Source organism: Olea europaea, chromosome 18 (assembly GCF_002742605.1).
Source record: "Olea europaea var. sylvestris chromosome 18, O_europaea_v1, whole genome shotgun sequence".
Taxonomy (NCBI): Eukaryota; Viridiplantae; Streptophyta; class Magnoliopsida; order Lamiales; family Oleaceae; genus Olea; species Olea europaea.
In genome coordinates, this window is record NC_036254.1 from 15,011,745 (window position 1) to 15,034,400 (window position 22,656).

Genomic DNA, 22,656 nt, shown 5'->3' on the forward strand with positions numbered 1-22,656 from the left:
GAGCCGAGTCGAATCGAATCAGATCACGTGTCAAAAGTCACGACTCGGGCAAAAAATGTTCACTCAGTGAAAAGTAAGGATCGACTTGAGTCTTGCCTTGTTGAGCCGAGCCATGGGGCGCTTGAGCCGCCTCCTTTTAAAAAAATAATAATAATAAAAAATTCATGAAATTTGAAAGTTTTTTTTAAGTTAATTTTTTGTTTTTTAAAAAAACCTTCTCGTATGCAGCATTATGCATCCCTAGGGATGTCAAATTGGCTCGATGACTCGGGCGGTTTGTGGCTCGGATGGAGCAAGCATAGGCTCGGGCCGAACCTTATTTTGGGGCGTTGGCCCGAGTCGGCCCGTGTGGCTCACCCAGCCACAATGGGCCGACTCGTAAAAAATAAATAAATAAATAAAAATTAATATATATGTACATAGTCAAGCTGTCGTTACAGACATCTATATTGCCTGTAACGATGGCATCAGCTGCCTTTAGGCAGCAGCTGAGCTAGGTGCTACCTTAATCGATTTTTTTACTGATGAAATTTAATTTACGAGGTCCGTTAATATTTGAAATTCAAAATTCAAATTTGAATTTCAAATGTGGAGGTAAAATTGATTTTTTTTTTTTGCTATAAATATGAGGTAAATTTTTTAGTTTCAAATCAATTTTTTCAATCGATTTTAACTTGCGGTATTATATATTCAAGTTTCAACTCTAATTTTTTTGTTCTCAATCTCATATTCAATTTCTTTCACTCTCATACAGTCATACTCTAATATTATTTATTTTATATTATACTAGTTATAGATGGATTTTACTAGTGAAGAGTTTAATCAGTTTACGGGTAGCTCGAGTACTCCATCCAGTTACGACGATACATCTCGAAATATTCCAATTGATTTGGAGAATATTGATGAGGAAGAAGTACTCGAAATTAAAAGGTTGAAAAAAGAATCATCCGATTATTGACAACATATGACACGTAAAAAAGTTGGTGTTCAAAATGGAGTGGATATTTGGAAAGCATGTTGCAATTACTGTAGTAAAGAACTTAGTTAGAAGCTCGGTTCGAGCACAACACATTTGAATAGACACATATTAAGGAGTTGCAAAACGAAACGAGTCGATCTTAACTCAAAACAGACCGAAGTAGTTTTTGGTGGTTTTTGTTCTACTATTTCCACCTTTGTATATTCACAGGAAAGATTTCGTGAAGGAATGACTGCATACGTGGCTACAGTGGAGATGTCGCTTACGATGATAGACTCAGTACACTTTACCCGACTTGTGCAGAAATATCTCCAACCCAAGTATTCTTCTTATTGTAGAAATACTCTTTGTTCAGATACTATAAAATTATATAACAAAAGAAAACAAGTTGCTATTGAAAGTCTAAAAACTTTTAATAGTGTTATATCATTTACATCTGATTTATGAACCGGTGGTAATAGAAAATGTTATATTGCTGCTACGGCTCATTATATTGATTACCTATGGCTTTTACATAAAATGATTATTGCATTTAGATGTATAGAATATCCTCATAATGCCACTAACATATACATGATTTTAAAAAATATTATACAGGAATATGGTATGTAAGATATGATTCGAAATTTTACTTTTGATAATACTAGTGTGAACAAAGGTGTTATCGAAAGATTTATTAATGAACTTAACCCTTCATTTGGAATTTTATTTTTTCATAAACGTTGTGTATGTCATATTATCAATTTAATTATAAAAGCTGGATTAGAACATATAAATTCTCCTTTAGATAAAATTAGACAAGCAATAAATTTTATTACTATGTCACCGGCAAGAAAATAAGAATTTAACAGTTTGTGTGGAGAGTATGACTTGCAGGAGAAATAATTTGTCACTGATGTAACACATAGATGTAATTCTACATCTCTTATGTTACATTCGTGTGAAAATTACGATAAAGTGATTTCATCATATCATAATGATAGGCATACATACGGACCTGAACATAATTTAGAAGATTGGGACTGGTCTCTTGCATTTAACATGAAATTTTTTTTAAAATCCTTTTTCGATACTACAAAGGAATGTAGTGGAGTATATTACCCTACATCTTTACTTGTTTTACAACATTTTTTTTTTACATTTCACAAACATTTCATAAATACAGGAGTTTGCCCTTTTTTCTGACTTAGTTTGCTCTATGAAATTAAAATTTAATAAATATTGGGAAGAATTTCCCTCTTTATTTATTTTAGCTTCAGTAATGGACTTTCGACTTAATTTAAATGGCACAATAGCCACTGTAAAGGGGATTTCAAATTTCATGAATATGAAATTATCACATGTGAATATAGAATCTACGTTATCTGAAATGTATAATTATTATGCTGATAAAGAAGACCAATGTAGTTCTACTTCTCAAAATTCTTTTTCAAGAAATATTTCAATAAATTCAGATAATTTATGAAATTTTTTGGAACACAATACAAGTGTTCCCTCGTTTAGTTCTAGTTCATCAATGTCTAGAGCGATAAATGTCGGTGTTACAAATTTTGAAATTTCCTCCGAGTTAGCTAGGTATATGTGCGTGGATGTTCGCAGTGTATTACCTGAAAAAGAATTATAGGAATTTAGTCTTTTAAATTAGTGAAGGTGTAATGAAAAACAGTATCCAATTGTATCAAAAATTGCACGTGATCTACTAACACCTCCGGTGTCTACGGTAGCATCAGAGGCTGCATTCAATTTAGGTGGTCGAATTTTATCAGATGAACATTCAAAACTAAAAGAAAATATGTTGGAAGCTTTAATATGCTTGAATGATTGGGAATGTGCATAATTACGTGTTCAGGAACATATTGACAGTATACTGGTCGAAGAGTTGCAGCAGATCCAAACATAGAATGTTGTAAATTTTTAAAATAATTTATTTCAAAACAATACGTAATTTTTAAATTTATTTGTTTCAATAAAAATTGTACACGAAATATTTTATTCGTGTACAATTTTAACTCCGCCTACGTCATGTAGCCGGTCCCAAACCCAAAAAAGGAGGAGGATTGTAAGTTGTAATGCAATTTTATAAGTTGTAATTTTTATTTGATTTGTAACTCGTATAAATTATGCAATTTTTTAATTTTATAAGAAAATGTTAGATTCGTAATATTGTTATTATAAATAATAATAATAAAAAAAATCGAGTCGGCTCGGCTCGACAAAGCCTGAGCCCAAAGCTCGAGCTGAGCCTTGTTTTTTCGACCAAGATTTTGCTCGGCTCAGCTCGAACTCGAAAAAAGCTCATTTAAAAAAGCTCGAGCCAAGCCCGAGCGAGCCGACTCGGTTCAGCTCGTTGACATCCTTATGCATCCCTAAACAATGCAAGCATTTGCGTGCACATGCTTACCTGCTTGCACGCAACAAGTAGCTAGCAGCCTTTTAGTGTTGAAATATACCACTTGTTATATAATGTGATATCCATTCAAGTGTTGAGGCGGACACATTTTGGATAAATTATATTTTATTCAAAATAGATTCCCCTCCATGTGAGGTGATGGATATCGAGATAAACACCCTGATGTATTGTAGCATCACCCTTTAGTGTAGAATTAATGGGAGTTTGACCTCTAAACTCTAGAGGAAATTGAATAGAATAAGACTAGGGGTCTATTCGGTAGTGATTTTGAGAATTAATTTTTTTATCATTAGAAGAAAAGTGAGGTCATTTGTGAGAGAAGAAGTCAAAAATTACGGTTAGAATAGTGAAATAAGGGGTTAAAATAGTGAAATAAGGGTAAAAAAAAATCGATTTTTTGAGATGAAAAATCACTCCCAAACGGAACCTAAAGAAGAATTCTAGTTAATGGCTTGCACATCTAAAAGAATGATTTCTTTGGCCTTCATAATCAAACTTGAAAAATCGTTAGCTGAAGTATGCTTTTTAATTAAAAAAAACAAATGAAGAAGCAGTAAGGCTTCTGTTTAGACTATAATTTTGGGCATCGATTAGGCTGCAGAATCTAGTTTCCCACTTTATTATATCTTTTTTGAAATTATAATGATTGCACTCATGTTTATGTACATCAATTAGTGGCCTCTAGATTTGAGTTTAACAAACTTGCTACTCTGAATGAACCGTGGATCTACGGTGACATCTTCATTGGCCATTAGCTTGTATTATTTGACAATGTTGTCAAGTGAAATGCACACATGTAGTGTTTACAAATAGAGACCACAAGCAAAATAAATGCTGTTTGGAAATTATTTAATTTGTCATGTGGGCAGACATATGTAATTAATATAATGACTATCTTAAAGTTAAGCCCAAAAAATTAAAGTGATCTAATAAGGAATTTAAGTTATTGTGATTTTGGGTATCTCATTTAGAATTGTATTTCATGCTTGGTGAAACGCATATGAAAACTATATATAGGTTTATGATCCTCAATTCATATACAACTTTTCATTTTTTATGTCATCCCATCAACACAAAAATATAAGAGGAAGCATTTGAAGAGGAAGATTCTAAATTCACAATCAAGAACAGACAATCTACAATTAAGAATCGAGATGAAGAAATTCAAGAATCGATTCTAAATTAATTTATTTGGAATATTGGAAAGATTGTGTACGTAATTCTAAAAGAATGTCAATATTCGGCCAAATTATTTGCACATCTGTAATAATAAATATGTAATAATTGTAAAGTTTTTATTATGTGAACATTGAATCGGTCCAAAGATAGGCTTGCTGTTTGATCGGATTTATTGTGAACATTTGATTACTACACAAAGAGTACTACTTACAAGTTGATATTTTTGTTCAAAACTAAATATCAATGTTGTGCTCAGTCTCTCGTGATGAGGAGCATCATTAGTTGAAATTATTGATTGTCGAGTACGGATTTTAATGTGAACATTTTATTTAGGCTTATGTTCTCTATTCTTTTAATCTATCAACTTCTGCAATATTTGCCAACATTAATTCGATTCATGTGTTTGAACCAAAGTTTAAGGTTGGAAAGAGAACATTTGCATCGTTCTTGACGACATGGATCTGGACCTTAAGTTAAGAGCTAAACAATCCACTACTCTTATTGATAAGAGTTTCACTAATAAAAAGGGACTTGGATAAGTGGGATCGTTCAAATTGCATTAGTCTTATGATCATGAAGCGTGGAATTTCTACAATATTCAGGGTGTTGTGTCTGATAAGGTAACTACTATAAAGAAATGTCTTAAAGAAACTTAAAAAACGCTTTCCAAGAGGTAATAAGGCTAAAACTAGTACGCTTCCGACGAACTTGATTTCATAAAGTATAAGGCCAATTAAAAAATAAGAGAGAACATCAAGGATAAGTCTTATCTCGCTTCAAAACAAAAGGCATTAAAGTTTGAGCTGTCTAATAACTTGCTTGTGCATTTAGTTTGATTTTTTTTTCATGCACAATTTGATTAATTTAAGGTTAGTTACATCTGTCAAAAGGGGGAAGTGGACTTTGATGAGCTCATTTCATATTGTTTGCAAGAAGAAGAAAGTCTAAAACAAGATAGAACTAGAAGTACTCATTTGGAAAGTACCTATAAGGACAGGTTAAAATAAGGAAGCTGCATCTGGTTCAGTTCAAAAGAAATAGCACAAGCCTGAAAAGGATAACTTATCTAACTATTACTTTTGTGAAAATCTAGAATACAATAAGGAGATTGTACTAAATAGCACGCTTGGAGTGTAAAGAAAAATACACTTCTCACTTTGGTTTGTTCTGTGTTTAATTTTGTTTGAATATCAAAGATATATTTGGTGGATAATTCTAGTGCCACTACTTATATAAGTGTGTCTATATGGGGTTGCCTGACCTGTCAAAAGTCAATTGATGTTGAAAGATTCATCCATATGGGGTGATGGCAAATCAATTAAAGTTGAGGCTATAGGGCCTTTTAGGTTATCATTAAAGACCGGCTATCATTTGAATTTGAGCAAGATATTTAAGTTACGGTCTTTTAGACGAAATTTGATTTTCATTTTTTACATTGGACATATTTGGTTACTCTTATTCAATTGGAAATAGTCATTTTGATCTTTTCTTAATTCAAATATTGTGGGTACTAGTTCTTTATTCTATTATGATAACATATATATGCTTAACACCGTTGCCTCTTATAAAGAAATCTTACATATGAATTCACGTGGTATTAAATATAAATTAACTATTTAGAATTCTATTTCGTTATGGCACAAAGGATTATGTCATATCTCTCAAAAGAGAATTGAAAATCTTGTGTTAAAAGAAATTCTTGATCCTCTTAATTTTTCAGACTTAAGTGTTTATGTTAATTACATTAAGGGGAAACAAATAAACATAAGGAGATTAGGTACCACCAGGACTTCGAATATCTTAAAATTAATTTATACGGATATCTGTGGGTCATTTCCTTTGACTTCTTGGAATGGTTAACAGTAATTTATTTTGTTCATAGATCAATTTTTCTCACTATGGCTAACTTTGTCTAATCTATGAGAAATTCGAAACACTGGACATGTTCAAGGCATACAAGACTCAAGGTAAAAACCAACTCACCAAAAGAATAAAACACGTCAGATCTGGTCGTAATGGAGAATACTATGGCAGATATGACAGATCAGGAGAACAACGTCTAGAGCCTTTTGCTAAATTTTTTAGAGGAATATGGAATCATCCCACAGTACACCATGCTAGGGTTCCCTAACATGAATGATATTATTGAGAGACGAAACGGAGCATTTAAGGACACGGTAAGAAGTGTGATTAGTCATTTCACCTTACCAGAATTTCTCTAAGAAGAAGCACTAAAGACTGTAGCTTAAATTCTCAATAAAGTTTCAAGTGAAACAACTGTCAATTAATTACAAATTTATAAAAGATCACACTATCAGGTCAATTTTTGAAACTAAAAATGTCCAATTCCTTGAGGATGTAGAGTTTGTGGGAAGAGATAAGGTTAAAGATTTTGTCTTGCAGGAAGAATATGTATATAATTCTTCTATTGCAATTGACAATGATCAGGATCAGGGACAAATTCTTTCTTTAGATTTTGTTCAAAAAATAATTTTAGATCAAGACAATATTACAAAATTCCCTATATACAATCAAGATATTGTTCAAAAATAACAAACTCAACAGCAAATACCATTAACAAAATCCACTCGAGAAAAGAGAAAGGCAATTCTGATGACTTTATAATCTTCTCCAAGAAAATAAGCATGGCATTGAATTGATGAAAGAATATATGATCACTCAACTTTCATCAAACCATGCAAATGAATAATTCTCATGAGTGGATTGATGCCATGAATAAAAAAGATAAAATCCATGGAAGATAATGATGTTTGGGAACTCATCCCATTGCCTGAAAGTACAAAGCTCATTGGTTGTAAATGGATATTTAAAATCAAGAGGGATTCGAAGGGTGATATGGAGAAATATAAGGCTCGTCGTGTTGCAAATGACTTTATTGAAAAGGAAAGCATGACATTAAAGAGACATTCTCTTCGATTTCTATGAAAGACTATTTTAGGACTACTATGACATTTGTGATACATTTTGATCTTAAGTTACTTCAAGTGGTTTACAAATTAAAGAATTTCATCTATGGGCTTGAGCAGATTTTTCATCAATGGCATTACAAATATCATCAAATAATTATATTATTTGGTTTTGAGATGAATTCAGTTGATGATTGTATATATCACAAGTTCTATAGGAATAAGTATATTTTCTGGTATTACACGTCAATGACAAATTGCTTGCCTGCAACGATATAAGTTTATTGCACGAAAACAAAAAGATTTCTGTCATGAAATTTTGAAATAAAAAATCTTGGTAACGCTTCTTTTGTATTAAGAATGTAGGTACACTGATATCATTCTTCAGGCATTTTTGATTTATTATAAAAGAGCTATATCAATAAAGTTCTTAAAGGATTTGGGATGCAAATACGAAAACCATGTGATATTCCTATTACAATGGAAAATAAGTTTAGTCTCAATTAATGCCCTTAGGGTAAACTTAAAAAAAAAATACAGAAAATTCACTGTGCTTCAGTCGTTCTAAGTTTAAATTTTGCTTAGGATTGCACACTTCGAATATAGCATTCATTGTTGGAATGCTAGATAGATATTTAAGTTACCTTGGGATGGATATTTGGATAGAATCCAATTATGGAAATTGGTATCTACAGAAAACTAAGGATTACATGATCATATACAAAAAAATAAGACCAATTGGAGATCATTGGATATTCAGTCTTGTATTCTAATAGGAGCTTGATGATGCCAAAGTTTATAGAGATTAAGTTCCTAATTGTTAAGGAAGGAATTCAGAGTGGTCAGGTTCTATAAAACATATTAGACAAACTCTACAATTATGGATCCATTTACAAGGCCATCCAAAGTCTTTCATGAGCATAATGCTGACATGGGTGTTGTATCTTTTCATGATACGCCAGTTTAGTGGGAGCTTGTGTTCAGATGTTGTCTATTTTAGTCACATATTTTTTGTCCATGGATATTTGATTTAATTAAAAAATAAAGTATTCAGTTCAGTTTCACTTTGATTAAAGTTTTGGTTTGATCTCACTAAAAAATAAGGTATGACCAGTTGAAAAGAAGCATATTTAGATCACATTGCATGTAATTTCAATGCTATACATCCACACTTGATCTATGTCATTTGATTGTGTTGATATATGTGATCATTGAAAGTTTAGTTATAATAATTGTGACGCAAACCGCTTTGATCCTATATTAACATAATTGATAGAAAAGATTGTTCGGAGATTTTTTGGTTATGATAGCAAAAGTTTTTGATCTAATAAGATTATACATATTTACAAGGTAACATATGTAGCCCAAATGAGAGATTGTTGAAAAATTATTTAATTTGCCATATAGACCAACATATGTAATTAATTATGTATAATGAATATCTAAATGTTAAGACCAAAAAATTAAAGTGATCTAATAAGGAATTTAAGTTATTGGGATTTGGGCATATGTGTAGAGACTAGATTCCTTTAAAATTGTATTTCATAATGGACGAAATACATATGTAAAATTATATATAGGGTTATGGTCCCCAATTCATAAGCAACTTCTCATTATTTGTGTCATCCCATCAATACAAGAATACAAAATAAATCATATTAAAGAAGATCCCAAATCTACAATCAAGAACATGCAATCTACAATCAAGATCAAGATGAAAGAATTCAAAAATCAAGACTATGGAGCAAAAAGCCAAAATTAAGATCAAGACTCAAGAATCAAAAAGGGGTCAATATTCAAGATCAAGACTAGAATCAAAATCCAATATTTAAGAATCATTCCCAATGAATTAAGGTATGTTCCGAATTTAATAATTCTCTTGGTGATTTGACATAAAGGATCTTGACAATAAATTAATTAGGTTTTCAAGTTTTGAGATTTAGAGTTCCATTAAAATTCTAACAAATGCTACAAAATACTCTCTCAAAGTAACGAGAAATCAATCTTAGCCGTACTAATGATAGTGGCGACTTGGTCCTTTTCCCCTCCCATTTAGCATGAAGTATATCATGCCAGTCAAAACGGGAAATAAAAAATTGTTAAAATATGAATAGATGATTAAAATATGGTAGCTACGGGCCAAAATGGCCCTATATACCATGTCTCGATCGAGTCACATGGGCCGGCTCAAGCTCGAGCCAACACCCAAAAATGAGGCTAGGCCCGTACCTCAAGTCGAGCCGGCTCGAACATTTTATGAGCAGAGCGGCGGATCGCTTGAGCCAACGAGCCGAATTGACATCTCTAGTTAACGCAAAACGTGCTTTTCATTTGCTTATTGCATAAATCTTTTTTATCATTTCAAATTCGGCAATTACACCATCATTTTGTCATTTGCTTATTGTGCAAATCGTTTCTACCATTTCAAGTTTGGTAATTACATCCTCTTTTCAATCTTTTCTTGCGGAATTTGTCACTTTCATCTCGTCCAGTCAATTTCTTCCATCAAATATAGGTAATTAGTGCAAAACATTTATATCATTTGCCTTCTTGCACAAAATGTCCACATTATTTTCCTTCATTACTCAAAATGTTATTATCATCTTTTTTCTCATTTAAAGCATTGTAAAATCACTAATTTACCATTCTCTTTAAATAAACAAATAGAAAAAAAATCATTATAAAAAAAATAAATAATTGCAGCTAAAGTTTCCGACATGATCATTCTATTCAACAGTGTGAACATGATACAAAGTACACTAGAAGTCCAAATCAAGACCGCAAGACGCAAATGAAAGGGCGTAACTCTATTAAAAGCATAATTATCAAACTCGGCCCGGACAATGCAACGGGTCAATGGGTTAGTGGTTCAACCAGTGACCTGGTGGTTCAACCAACGGGTCAATGCCTATCAAATATATTATTAAATATTTTCATTGAACAATAAAATTTTACCATTTTCTACAAACTAGTCTATGCTATGTGCAATGCACGAGCTGTGTATGAATTATGGTTTGATTAGCGTATGCATTGAATATGTTTGAAAATACATGTGAAGATGGAATTATTGATAAGGAACTATCCAGCAAATAATTAAGATAATAGTATACATATTGATGTGCTTGATTGTGATTTGTAAATTCATCGTAGTTAATCATATGTTTGGATTACAGTCAATGATAGATAAGAGAGAATAAAAATTAACTTCATTACCATCGTTAATTACAAAGTATAGCCAAGATAAACTAAATAATGACTGGTTTTTGGCATGGACGATGTAGGGATTACATTCCATATACATCATTTGTCATCACTTTTTTGTTTGGTAGCTTTTGATCAGGAAATTTCATGTACTTAACAAAATAGAATTCCAAGACCAAATTTACAAAGACGACAAATTTCACAAAATGAAATAGCATGCTCTTGTCAAAAGGTTGGTTTCACAGAAAAGATTTCGACCACCATTTATTCCAGTTTTTCTTTTTGAGCAAATGAATTTGTGTCTGAACTTATACTTTCATCACAAGCCATTTTCGAACTGGAACTATCATTGGAAGATTTGAAAAGGGCTTTTTCCGCTGGAGGTGACCAATCTTCTTAATAGTCTGTATTAGCATTTTTCCCAACTGCTATAACCACAACTTGACTGTCAACCTTTGTTTGAATTTTTGGTTCAAGATTTGTATGGTCAATATTTGTTTGGATTTCTTATCCTGGACTTGCATGGTCTAAGTCTATTATAGAGATGATATCAAATCTGTAACTTGATGAATTAGGTTCATTTTGCGATACTTTTAAGTAGAAATCTCGTTCAGTATCCTACATTTTTTTAATGATTGCTTCGAAGTTTGTCTTTGAAGCCTGTGTGTTAATTTTAAATTGTATTAATTTATTCGAGTAAAATATGTATTGAATGACAAAATGTTTGAGTTAGGTTGGATTTCTTACAAATTTAGTTTCCTCCATCAGAGACTGTGAAGTTGTAAATAATAGTTTCTCAGCTGGTTCACCAATTACATTTGGGCTGAGTGATCATGTGACATCTAAAAGCTGCACATATGCTCTAGCCCTAAAGTGAATAAGAAATCAGTGTTAGTAGATGGAAGAGTAATAAAGGGAAATAGAAAGATCATGCATAAGTAAATATTTTACATGCACCAAATGAAGTAAAAAATGAAAAGTAATTAATTATTTGTATATTTTACCGAGAAATAGCTTTGAAATTGGGATTCTTGCAAAAAATACAAAGATACGTTTCTCCAAAATCTATATTCGACCGTCTAAAACAGTTGTTGCAGGCCATGTACCAAGATTTGTTATCAATTTTGTCTATTGTTGCTGTGCCGTTTACCCAGTAAAATTTTCGCTATTACCAGTATGGATATACTTAGAGAAATTACGAGGAAAAATAAATAATATAATTGAGTATATCTTGTAATATATATCTCTATATTAGAAAATAAATACAAACTGATTGAATAACACATGTAATCTTAACATTACCGCTAGAAGGCGTCCCTGAAGATTTTGAATAGGAGTGAATTACTTCACACAAGTGAAGAAAGATTTGTGGGGTTTTTCTCCATGTATGATTTTTTTCGAGCAAAATCATCTATTTTAATGGAATTTGTTCTTACTCAAATCAAAAGACATAGAGATAATTAATAACTCCAATAGTAATATTTGAAAAAATAACCGAGAGGAAAGAAAAAAAAAAGAATAATAAAATATAGCACTTTGTGCATACCATTCTGTCATTTGTTTTACTGCTTGGAAGTTGTATTTATGAAAAAAGTGGAACGGACTTTCGTGGACAATTTTAAACCTATATAATATCAATATGGAGAATGTGTAAAGGATGTAACATATGCCTTAAGAGGAGTTTAAATAATACAATAGAATATACCAAAGAATGATGTAACTTTTAGATGGGTTGCAAAGATGACTGGCTTTTTGTCAATAATGTCTGCTATGAGTAAGCATTCTCTGTCAACAAATGAATCCCAAAGTGTAAGCATCATTATTTTGAAATTCATGTCTAGAAGTATGATATCTTGCAACCAAGTTTGACTACCATCTTTGGATTGAATCAATCGTTTGGGCATCGTATCAACTGCAACTACAAGTATATCTGGAAATTTGAAATGAGCCATCAAATTTTCTTTTTTCTGAACACAAGTAGTACAAATTTGAAGGAAACTATATTTCTGTAGAATCAGTATATGATTATTTAAAGTCTATGAAATTTTGTCTCATTTAAATCAGCATCTGTATCCAGGTATTATTCAAGTTCATGAAACTGTGTCAGTTGATATGTTGAAAATAGAAACTCTAGATTATCTTCATTCAGTTCTTCAATACGAGTTTCTCCAGATATTGTCCATTGTAGAGAGCCAGTCGAATATCTGTAGTTTGTCGTATTGTTCTTCACATAAGCTTTCGAAATAGTATAAGTTTTTCCCAGAACAAGTTGATCCTCAAAAACAGTGATATTGGAATCATATAAGCTAGCCTGAATAGTATTACCCTAAAAAATGATGAGGAACCTTATAAATAACTGTAATATACGTGATCTTAGATTAAGAAAAAAAACAAAAAGAAATGAAGAAAAAATATATGAAAAAGAGTTACCTGAGTATTCATTAACATCAAATGCTGGTACCTTCCATTGTCTTGTCTCGAAGGCTTTGATGAGTTTTTTTTAACTACAATCACCTTAGTTTTCCACTTTTGATTGTTGGAAATAATTTCTGGTAGAAGCTGGTACTGTTCTTTCATTGTGGCGATTTTGTAACAGAATAATAGAGGCAAAATACACACAAAAGGAAGATTTCTATTGCAAACAATTTTGAGATATCTAATTGACAAATAAAAGAAGATATATATAGACATGTAAAATTATATCATATTCGGTTTCTCGGATTTTATCTTCTATTCTTAATTTTTTTTTTATAAAAATCAATACAACTATATACTGTGTAAAATCTTATCATTAGCCATATACTGTCATACCTTGTTGTCTGCATGAGATATGGGGATTACTTGTAATATTCATTTATAGATATTACAAAAATAGCGTGAGTTCAAGGATTTACACTTAGAGCAAAATATGTAAAACTATATTTTATTCGTTCTCCCTATTATAAATTTAATAAAATGTCGTCAAAATTTGGATTAAAAAAGAAAAAAGATCAAGATGTACACGGTAGAATCTTATCATACCCATACTTTATTGATTCATAAAGACTGAATATGGGCATGGGTTGGCAAAGGTTTAAACATGGTACAAGAATGACTCTGAGTTAAATGAAGTTGTATTCACTGGGGAAAAAGAGTTCATGCTACAAACCTTCATTGTAATGGAAGGAAAACTTGATTTAGTTATTTATTTAGCTTAAATAAATTGAATTGTGAATATCTAAATATACGTGAATATATTAATGTATGATTTTTTTTTATGAAATTGAAGAATTCAGACAAAGACGTAGATTTGAGATTGTATAAAACGTGTGAATAGTTTGTATTTCATAACACAACAAAAATATTTCATTGATTATTGACCAAATGCATAAAACAACAAAAATATACAGCTCACATGTGACAGTTTTTTATCTTGTGGTTGATATATAACTCATTTATTATTTGTCTAAAAATTGAGTTCCAGAAGTCTATACATTTAGCAAGAGAAACTACTCACAGATTTAAACCAGAGAAGCTGTGAAATTGGCTGAAAAAGATAACAATTTTACCCAAAAATTTACAATGAAAGAAATTTGCACATATCTACACAGATCTATGTGTATGGGTAACAATTTTACCCATAAAGCCTCCATGATTATGGAGGCCATATGGAGGCTTGGGCCTCCGTATTATGGATATAGTGGTTCCTATGCCTAATTTCATGTCACGAATTGTCTGGACTGTCTAGACACAAAGATAAGATATTTTATTATCGGTTTTACAATATTTATGTATGTATAGGCTATGAAGATATAATGTTTATTTCGAACTCTTAATAAAAGTTCTCTGTTTTTAATTCTCAGATTCATTCATAAATACGATATGATTTTTTGAATAATTTATGCAGATATCTCTAGAATAAATAATTTCTCCAGACCAATGGTTTTCTGCTACAATTATTCAGTATCCAAATTTTGAATATCTTAAAGACTTTGTAGAATTTATAGATTCGAATTAGCAATCTTCCTTGATGTACAGTAATTTTTATGGATTTCTTTATGGAGTTTTCTACAAAGGAAAAATATACAATTTAGTAGTAGGATGGTGCATGAATTTATATTATGGTCTGTGAATTGTGGGAGAAATGATGAAATTTGGGTAAGGTTAGACGATCGTGTAGTCAGGTTTGGTATGCAAGAATTTTGTCTTATTACTGGATTACCTTGCTATGAACCATCCATGGACATTGATGATACAAATGATTGTCTTAGAAATTAGTACTTTAATGGTACAAAACGACTCAGTATGAGAATGCTTTTTGAAGCATTCCATTTGTGCGAACATGAAGAAGATAAATTGGAGTTTGGTTTAGTCATGTTGGTCGAATGTGTGTTGACACCCACTGCAAGACAAATTGATTATAGGACACTTGGCATGGTTGAACATCTGGATGACTTCCTTGCATATCCATGCGGTCACAAAGCATATTTGATCTTATTATATTCATTGAAAGCATCACAATATGAAAGAATGCAAATGATGCAATGAAATGAACAAACAGAATGCAAGTATGCGTTACATGGGTATCCACTTGCATTCCAGGTAATTAGTCCCTATTCTTTTATTGACTTATTATGTACAATTTATTCGCATAAAAAAAATTTATACATATAATATTTATTTTTAATTATCTTGCAGTATTGGATATATGAAGCATTTCCAAAGATCGGAAAGAAATTTGGATGTCGTAGATATAAACACCACAGAGTCCAAGAATATACAAGTGGAAACCCAACCAATTTGTAACTGAAAAAGAGATAAAAACATTTTTTGTCTACTCGTAATGTATGTTTTTATGAATGTACAATTACTTTCATATTCAATTATCTTAAAATTAAATTAAACTCAAAATAAACGATTTTGGTATTTCATTTTGATTACATATCCAAGTGATTGCTATGCTACAGCCTAATGAAGAAGAATTACAAACTCCTTAGTACAAAACTCTTTCATTGCCAGTGGATAATGGACACAGTAGATTAGATGAGATTGTAAATGGAATATTGGATAATGCAATACAACAAATCCCCGACAATATATATGTGCAAGAAACGACGATTCCCGGTACTTCTACATCTTCACATGTATTTGGGTCTAGCTCTGTTCTCGGTGGCTCCAACTCCCTAAGTGAAGATAAAATGGAAGAATTGTTGGGTATCTACAGGCAACACATAGCATCACACATGTTTGGTGTATATAACAACTTGAAGGCAGAATTTGCTAAAGAATTAAGAGCTCACTACCATGCGGTTCTTGAAAACCAAAAATGGTTATTTGAGGAGGAAAAAAAAGACAAGAAGATTGCATGCAACATCATTATTAGATAATTCTTGACAACCAAAGGTAATTTTTTGAACAGCAACAGAAGTGGCAGGAAGATAGATACCAGGGTATGCAATCTTATATTGGTAGTAGTTTAAGTTCAATGAGATCCTGTTGATGAACAAAATCAGGAAACACTGAACACATTATCTGATTGGAAATCAAACATGGAAGCCATCATAGGTTCTATGCAATAAGATGTCCCTCTCAGTACAAGTGTTGTTCCTTGCGATAAACTAAAAGAGATATCAACAACCGAACAAATTGAGAGCTCTGAAAGGTCGATAAAAGAGAAGAAAAACAAGGAAAAACAAATACAGTCATCATCATCTTCAGGTCGTCCTCTAGAAGACTATCTTATGGAAAGATACTTAAAAATTAGAAATTTTATATCGGAGAATCAATCTGGGTAACAAATCTAATTTTACTTGTATTAGCTCAAATATTCAAGTTCTCTTTTGATTTATTTGAAATTAATTAAAATTATGTCATACAGTGCATACTTGGATGATGGTAATAACAATGTCTTTGAAAGAGACATGTTAAAAACTCTAATGGATCAAACATAGGACATAAAGATTGTTGTAAGTAAAGTCTATGAATTACAATAGATTTTATTTTATATTGGATATATATAATCTAATTTATATCTATTTATTTTATCAGAACATTGAGCTAAAGCTAAAACTATTGAGGCGGCTCATAAATGAAGGTTGTTCACTTGTTTCAAAAGAATATGCAATTATGAATTTCAAATTTGAAATGAAATATGCTCGTTACATGATATGGCATATTGACACAGGAATGGGAACCACCAGAGGTGAACCGAATGTAACTCTTTTGGAAAGTTATGTGAATGACAAAGCACCTATATTTGGTCGTCCTTGGATGAGATGCAAGTATATATTGATTCCGTGCTCATATCCGGGCAATAGCTAGTATCTTTTCCTTGTCAATATTCCTGAATAGAAATTCAAATATATGATTGCAGTAATAACGTCCACACACCTGATCAAGTAAAATCACATGCAAAAGCTTCATTGACTGTGGTAGAAGCATTATTGAAGACTACGCCTTTTTCTTCTAGAAGAGATATAAGGAAACATAGGAATAAAAAAATGGAGCAGGAGATTATATCCTACCTAAATTGTGAAAACAATGGGTAAGCATTTAAGCGACTTGTTTTTTAGCAGAATATTTAATTTTCTGAACTTAGTCATTTAATCTAACACTAAACTATTTCTTCCACAGGTCTAATTGTGAAATTTTCTTGCTCAAATATATGGAATGCTTTGTTTTGGGATATCCAATTGAATCAGTTTCGTCGGATAGGATGAGCATCTATAGACGAAAGATTGCAATAGATATTTGTAATAACGAATACTTTCTTCATCCCCATAAGTCCTATTTGTAGTAGATAACTAGAATATACTGATTGGAATATTATGTAATAAGTTTGTATTTTTTATCCTTTCTTTTGGTATCTTGTCACATCAGTTTGTGTGTACATAAAATAAGACTACTTAGACCCAAATAAATAAACATAAGTTGAACATGGAATATTATGAAGGACATGTTTAAAGATAATGATCTGACCATTTTGTATGCACCACGTTGAAGAATAAATCGTATTAACAAGTGAAGTATAATTGAAACACATAATAATATATAAGATTAACTAACTTTGTATAGCTGAATGTTATTCTCCTTGACACAAAATGGATTAGCAGAGAAAATATCCTCTTTTAGGCTAATAATAGATTGACAGTCCAATTAAGCAAAACTTTTAATTATAGACTTGTTAAGTAGTATGTATCAAATTCAAAATTTCAAGGGAGACTACATTTTTTGTGCAACAATTGTGTGATTTTTTTCATCCATTAGCTTTATTAGAACTTTTATGTTTTCCCTTGTTCTTGCTCTAGATAAAGTGACATATAACTGACCATGTGAGAAGGCAGGTTCAGGCAAATATAGTCCAACAAAATCTAAAGTTTGACCTTGATCTTTGTTAATGGTCATTGCAAAACAAGGACGAATGGGAAATTGAGTTCTCTTAAATGGTACCGAATGCTTATCTCCTTCAAGTGGAATAAATAGAATTCTAGGTAAAAATACTTGCTTTCCACAATATTCACCTGTTCCAATTTCGACTAAAATAATATTTCATTTAAATTCTCGACAAATAAGTCTGGTCCCATGACACAAACCTTCTGAAAGATTAATGTTTCTAAGAAACATAACAGGACAATTTCTTTTTAGTACAAGTTCACGTGGAGGGATGTCATTTGGAGTTAGACTATTCAAAAAGTCCTCACGAATAAATCCTTCTGTTTTATCAATTACTTCATCAAAACTAAAATACGTAAATATCTCTCTTGGAATTTCTTTGACTAACATATTGTTTATTACATCTACATGTTCATTTTTTGAAGTCAAAATAACTCTATTCATCATAGTATTCAAATTGTTACCATATGTGTGAAAATCAGGAAACACAATAGCAATTAATTTTTTCAATGATTCAAATTCACTCTCAAAATCTATTATTATATATGAAGGAAGTTTAATCATGTGACATGTATGTTCTCTTTCAATTCCATTTCCAATTCTAAGTAAATATTCATAGAACAAATGATCTAATTTAGCTCTCATATTCTCGGTCAACGGTAGTTGTGTAAAATATTGCCATAATTCTGAAAAAACTAAACTAGCCTTCATGATATCATCTTTTGTTCCTCTTTTTACTACTGGTAACACTTGTCGAAAATTTCCTCCGAACACAACAACATTTCCGCCAAATGACAATTCACATTCAGTAATATCTTTTAACATGTTATCCAAAGTTTCAAAAGCACATCTATTAATCATTGGTGCTTCATCCCACATAATTAGCTTTTTCATCTGTAAAAGTTGACCAAGTGATGATTGTTTACTTACTGAACATTGCATATCAGAACTTGTTTGAAGTGGGATTGTAAAACGTAAATGACTAGTTCGCTTAGCCGACAATAAAGAAGCAGCTTCTCCCAATGTGTTGTTGCTAATGCAATAAGTTGTCGAGATCGTACTGCAACAAGTAATGCCTTGTACATAATAGTTTTTCCAATACCTCCTGGACCATCAATAAAAAAAAAACTCCATTTTTATTATTTACAACACAGTCTAAAATAACATCATAGGTATATTGTTGTTCCTTATTTAAATTCTCTGTAAAATACATGTTACACTAAACATTAATATTTGTAGTCTCTTCTAAAATCATGTTTGCTAACACATTAGTATCGTTCATAATAACGTCAAAATCTACCAGACCAAAATCATTTATGTTTGTACCAAAAATTTCCAAGAATGAATTTATGCATCTTAAAGCCCTTAGCTCGGCATTACATACTGTCATGCTTGCATGTAAAAAATCTTCTATCATGTACACTTTAAATTAACCTATAAATTTCTAGGATTTGCAGGGCTACAAAAAATTAACACATTAGCAAATAGGCGACGCAATGATATAGGCATTTGATAGGTGATTACATCATTTAAACACATTTCACAATAATTATTCACACCTATTAGACCATGTAAAAATGGAGTTTCGCGATAAGTAGGCACAACAATATTATTTACTGTTCTTAAATCTTGAAAAGACTTAGGCCCTTTAACATGATTCAATAAAACTTTTAGAAAGTATCTCTCGCCCTCATATTAGCAACAACTATTCTACCAATAACATTTTACTTTTTTTAGGACTCCAACCTCGAAAATATGTATTCCATATAAAGTATGTAGGAAAATCCTTATAAAGTAAAGTTCGTGCCTTTTCATTTGGAATATTCACTCTAAAAAATTCAGTTAACATTGTTCATTGAATGATGTCTTTGTTTATAACTTCTAATAAATCATTTGTTTCATTATATGTAACCAACTGAGTATCTTCAATATGTAACTGCAAAGAAACTACGTAAGGAGATATGTTGAATAAATCAAAACTAAAAATTCTCCATATAGCTTTCGGTGCAGATATTCATCTAGCAGTTTGATAATTCAAAATCTTATCAATATAATGCTCTTGGTTTCTTTATTCACAGTAAAATTAACACGATCATGTCATTTGTATACATATTTGTATAAGTATTTGACTGCTTTAACAGAAGAACATATTTCAACATTAATGTGACAGTCATACTTAGCCAAAATATAAGGATTATATGGTACAACCCATCTATTGTCTAATACAGACCCTCTGACCCTAACAGTAACACCATCGTCACGATACCTATAAAGTGGATATGAATCACTACATAATGAAGTATGCAAAATGTATTCTCTTGGATATTTTTTTTACAAGTATGGTTATTTTCATGCACATATTTGTAGGATTTAATTGTCCACAATGACCATACATATGTGTTTGACCATAGTAGTATGCAGATGAGGATCTCTCTTTGGATCTGGTATTTCAAAAGAAACAATTTCGTCAACTTGCGTAAAATTAGTAATCTTAAAACTCGTTTTAAATATCAGGAGAAAATGAACATGAGGTAAACCTCTTTTTTGGAATTTAATTACTTACATATAGGCAACTATAAGCCCTAGAATTTATCTCTTTATTAAATCTATTTTTAGTTCTTCAAGGTTTGCTCGTAATATTCGGGCTAACAAATCTGGCATATTTTGAATTTTATCATTGTGCTTCAATTCGTGTTTAATTTCGGGCCAATTTGAATTGCATGTCATTGTTAAAAATACATCAGGTTTTCCATACCTTTGAACTAAACACATTGCATCTATATATCTTTTAGTTAAATTTCTAGAACCCACAATAAACCCTGTAGGCAGCATAATTGATTTGTCAATTTTATAGCCTCTATTCTCAGCATTTTGTATACTATCTACAATTCCGTGATAAAGTTCACCTCGTATAGTCTTTTGATTGTTATGAAAATAATATAATCTCGCAGTTTCAATCTTAATATACATATCCACTATATATTGTTGTAGAAGTCTTCTTGTATGAAGGAATACAGACTTATCTGAAAGTTTGATTTGAAGTTTGTAGTAATAATATTCACGGCACGACACAATAATTCGTTTCTTACCTCTTTTCATAACTGAAAGGAAAAAAAATTAAAGTCACAAAGACAGATCTAGAAATAACAATACATTTATGCACTCTAAAAAGATTAAAGAACTTCAATGGTAATAAAGCTTACCACGATCTTTCATCTCTATAAGCTGTTCGGCCAATCAATGTGATTGATTTGTAAGAAATATTCATGGATTATTGAAGTATTCAAATTTAGTTTTTCGAAACCTTCATGCCATCTATGTTCTCCATAGGTAAATATTAATGGATATTGAAGTAGATCATTACAGCCATAGTAGTAATTTACTCTATGTGCAGTATTGAAATGTCCATAAATTAATATATCACGAGTCTTTATGTTTGCAGATGGATCCTCATCAACCCACACTGCAGCCACCTCTGTTCACATGATGGCATGTTATATACTCTCTGGTCGAGACCCGGATCAGACCTCAACACGATACAACATGAATTAAAATCAGAAATTTCACTTAATGATCAAAAGAAATGACAATATGGATTCATCTTTAAGATATCTATTAACTTTTTCAAAGTTGATTCACTTAACCTATCTGGAATTTGTAGTCTATTACTAATTTCATTATAACTGCAAATACGTAAGATTTCCATCAGTTGGTAGAAGTGGATTTATAAAATGGTATACCTGTCCTTGAATTTTGAACGTATATACACCTCTATTATTCTTGTAAATTTTTTTATCATATTTAACAACAAATGAAGTGAATATGAAATGGTTGTTATAAGTACGAGCAATTTTTTCGCTTCATATGAAGTAGAAGTAAATAGCTCATACAATTCAAGAAAAACACTGTTCAGCTGTAATTTAACCTTTCCATCACAACAACAAAAACCCTTACTTTCTTTGTAAAACTTTTTGCACCACAATGTTTACAAATTGTACAAGATGGAAGAATAGAAGGTTCAACTGGAATATTTCGTATATCAATTCTCTTAGAATGATCTAAATTGATAGAAACATGTGAACCACATTGAGATTGCATATTGTCATTTTCAAATTGCTTTTCCATGCCAATGCTTTCATCAACATGAAGATCTAATTCGACAGACTGATCAATAGAACCTAGAATCATAAAATTAGTATAAGATCGCTAAAAGACAACAGAAGTGCAAAAATTGGATTAAAGAATAATTTTACAAAACAAGATAAAAGAAAGTGCACTACAACATGACCAAATAAATAGCAAGATGCAAAAAAAAAAAATTATAAAAAAATATTCAATCTACGAACCTGCTGTGAACTCAGGACAGCATCTCATCCTTCTTCCTGACATATGTGTAGAACTTGTAGATACTTCTGTAATATCAAATATTTATGTTAAAATTATGTAAAAAAGAAAGTAAAAAACATTAAATCAACAAGAAATCACATTTAAACAATAAATCATACCTATATGTCTCTTACGTAATTTGTCTTTTTGTACCCTTGGCTGAGTTACAAGTTCAAAATCGTGTGCTTGTGTGGATAAGTCCA

The 22,656-nt window shown here is 31.2% G+C and overlaps 1 protein-coding gene across 1 annotated transcript; it reads right to left on the bottom strand.

The window, feature by feature from the left end:
- Positions 1-17,731: 17,731 nt before the first annotated feature.
- Positions 17,732-19,457, bottom strand: LOC111366784. Its single transcript, XM_022987479.1, has 4 exons — positions 19,333-19,457; positions 18,268-19,172; positions 17,901-18,138; positions 17,732-17,807 (listed from the first exon to the last, which is right to left on the bottom strand). Exons 1-4 carry the CDS (start codon positions 19,455-19,457, stop codon positions 17,732-17,734), a joined length of 1,344 nt encoding a protein of 447 aa, XP_022843247.1.
- Between the last annotated feature and the right edge of the window lie 3,199 nt (positions 19,458-22,656).

Coding starts and splice junctions, on each gene's coding strand:
- LOC111366784 (XM_022987479.1), bottom strand. CDS start 19,457: ATGACAGTATGTAATGCCGAGCTAAGGGCTTTAAGATGCATAAATTCA. Junction 19,173..19,332: donor ATTATGAACGATACTAATGT/GTTAGCAAACAT, acceptor TTGATGGTCCAG/GAGGTATTGGAAAAACTATT. Junction 17,808..17,900: donor ACAATTGTTGCACAAAAAAT/GTAGTCTCCCTT, acceptor ATCTATTATTAG/CCTAAAAGAGGATATTTTCT.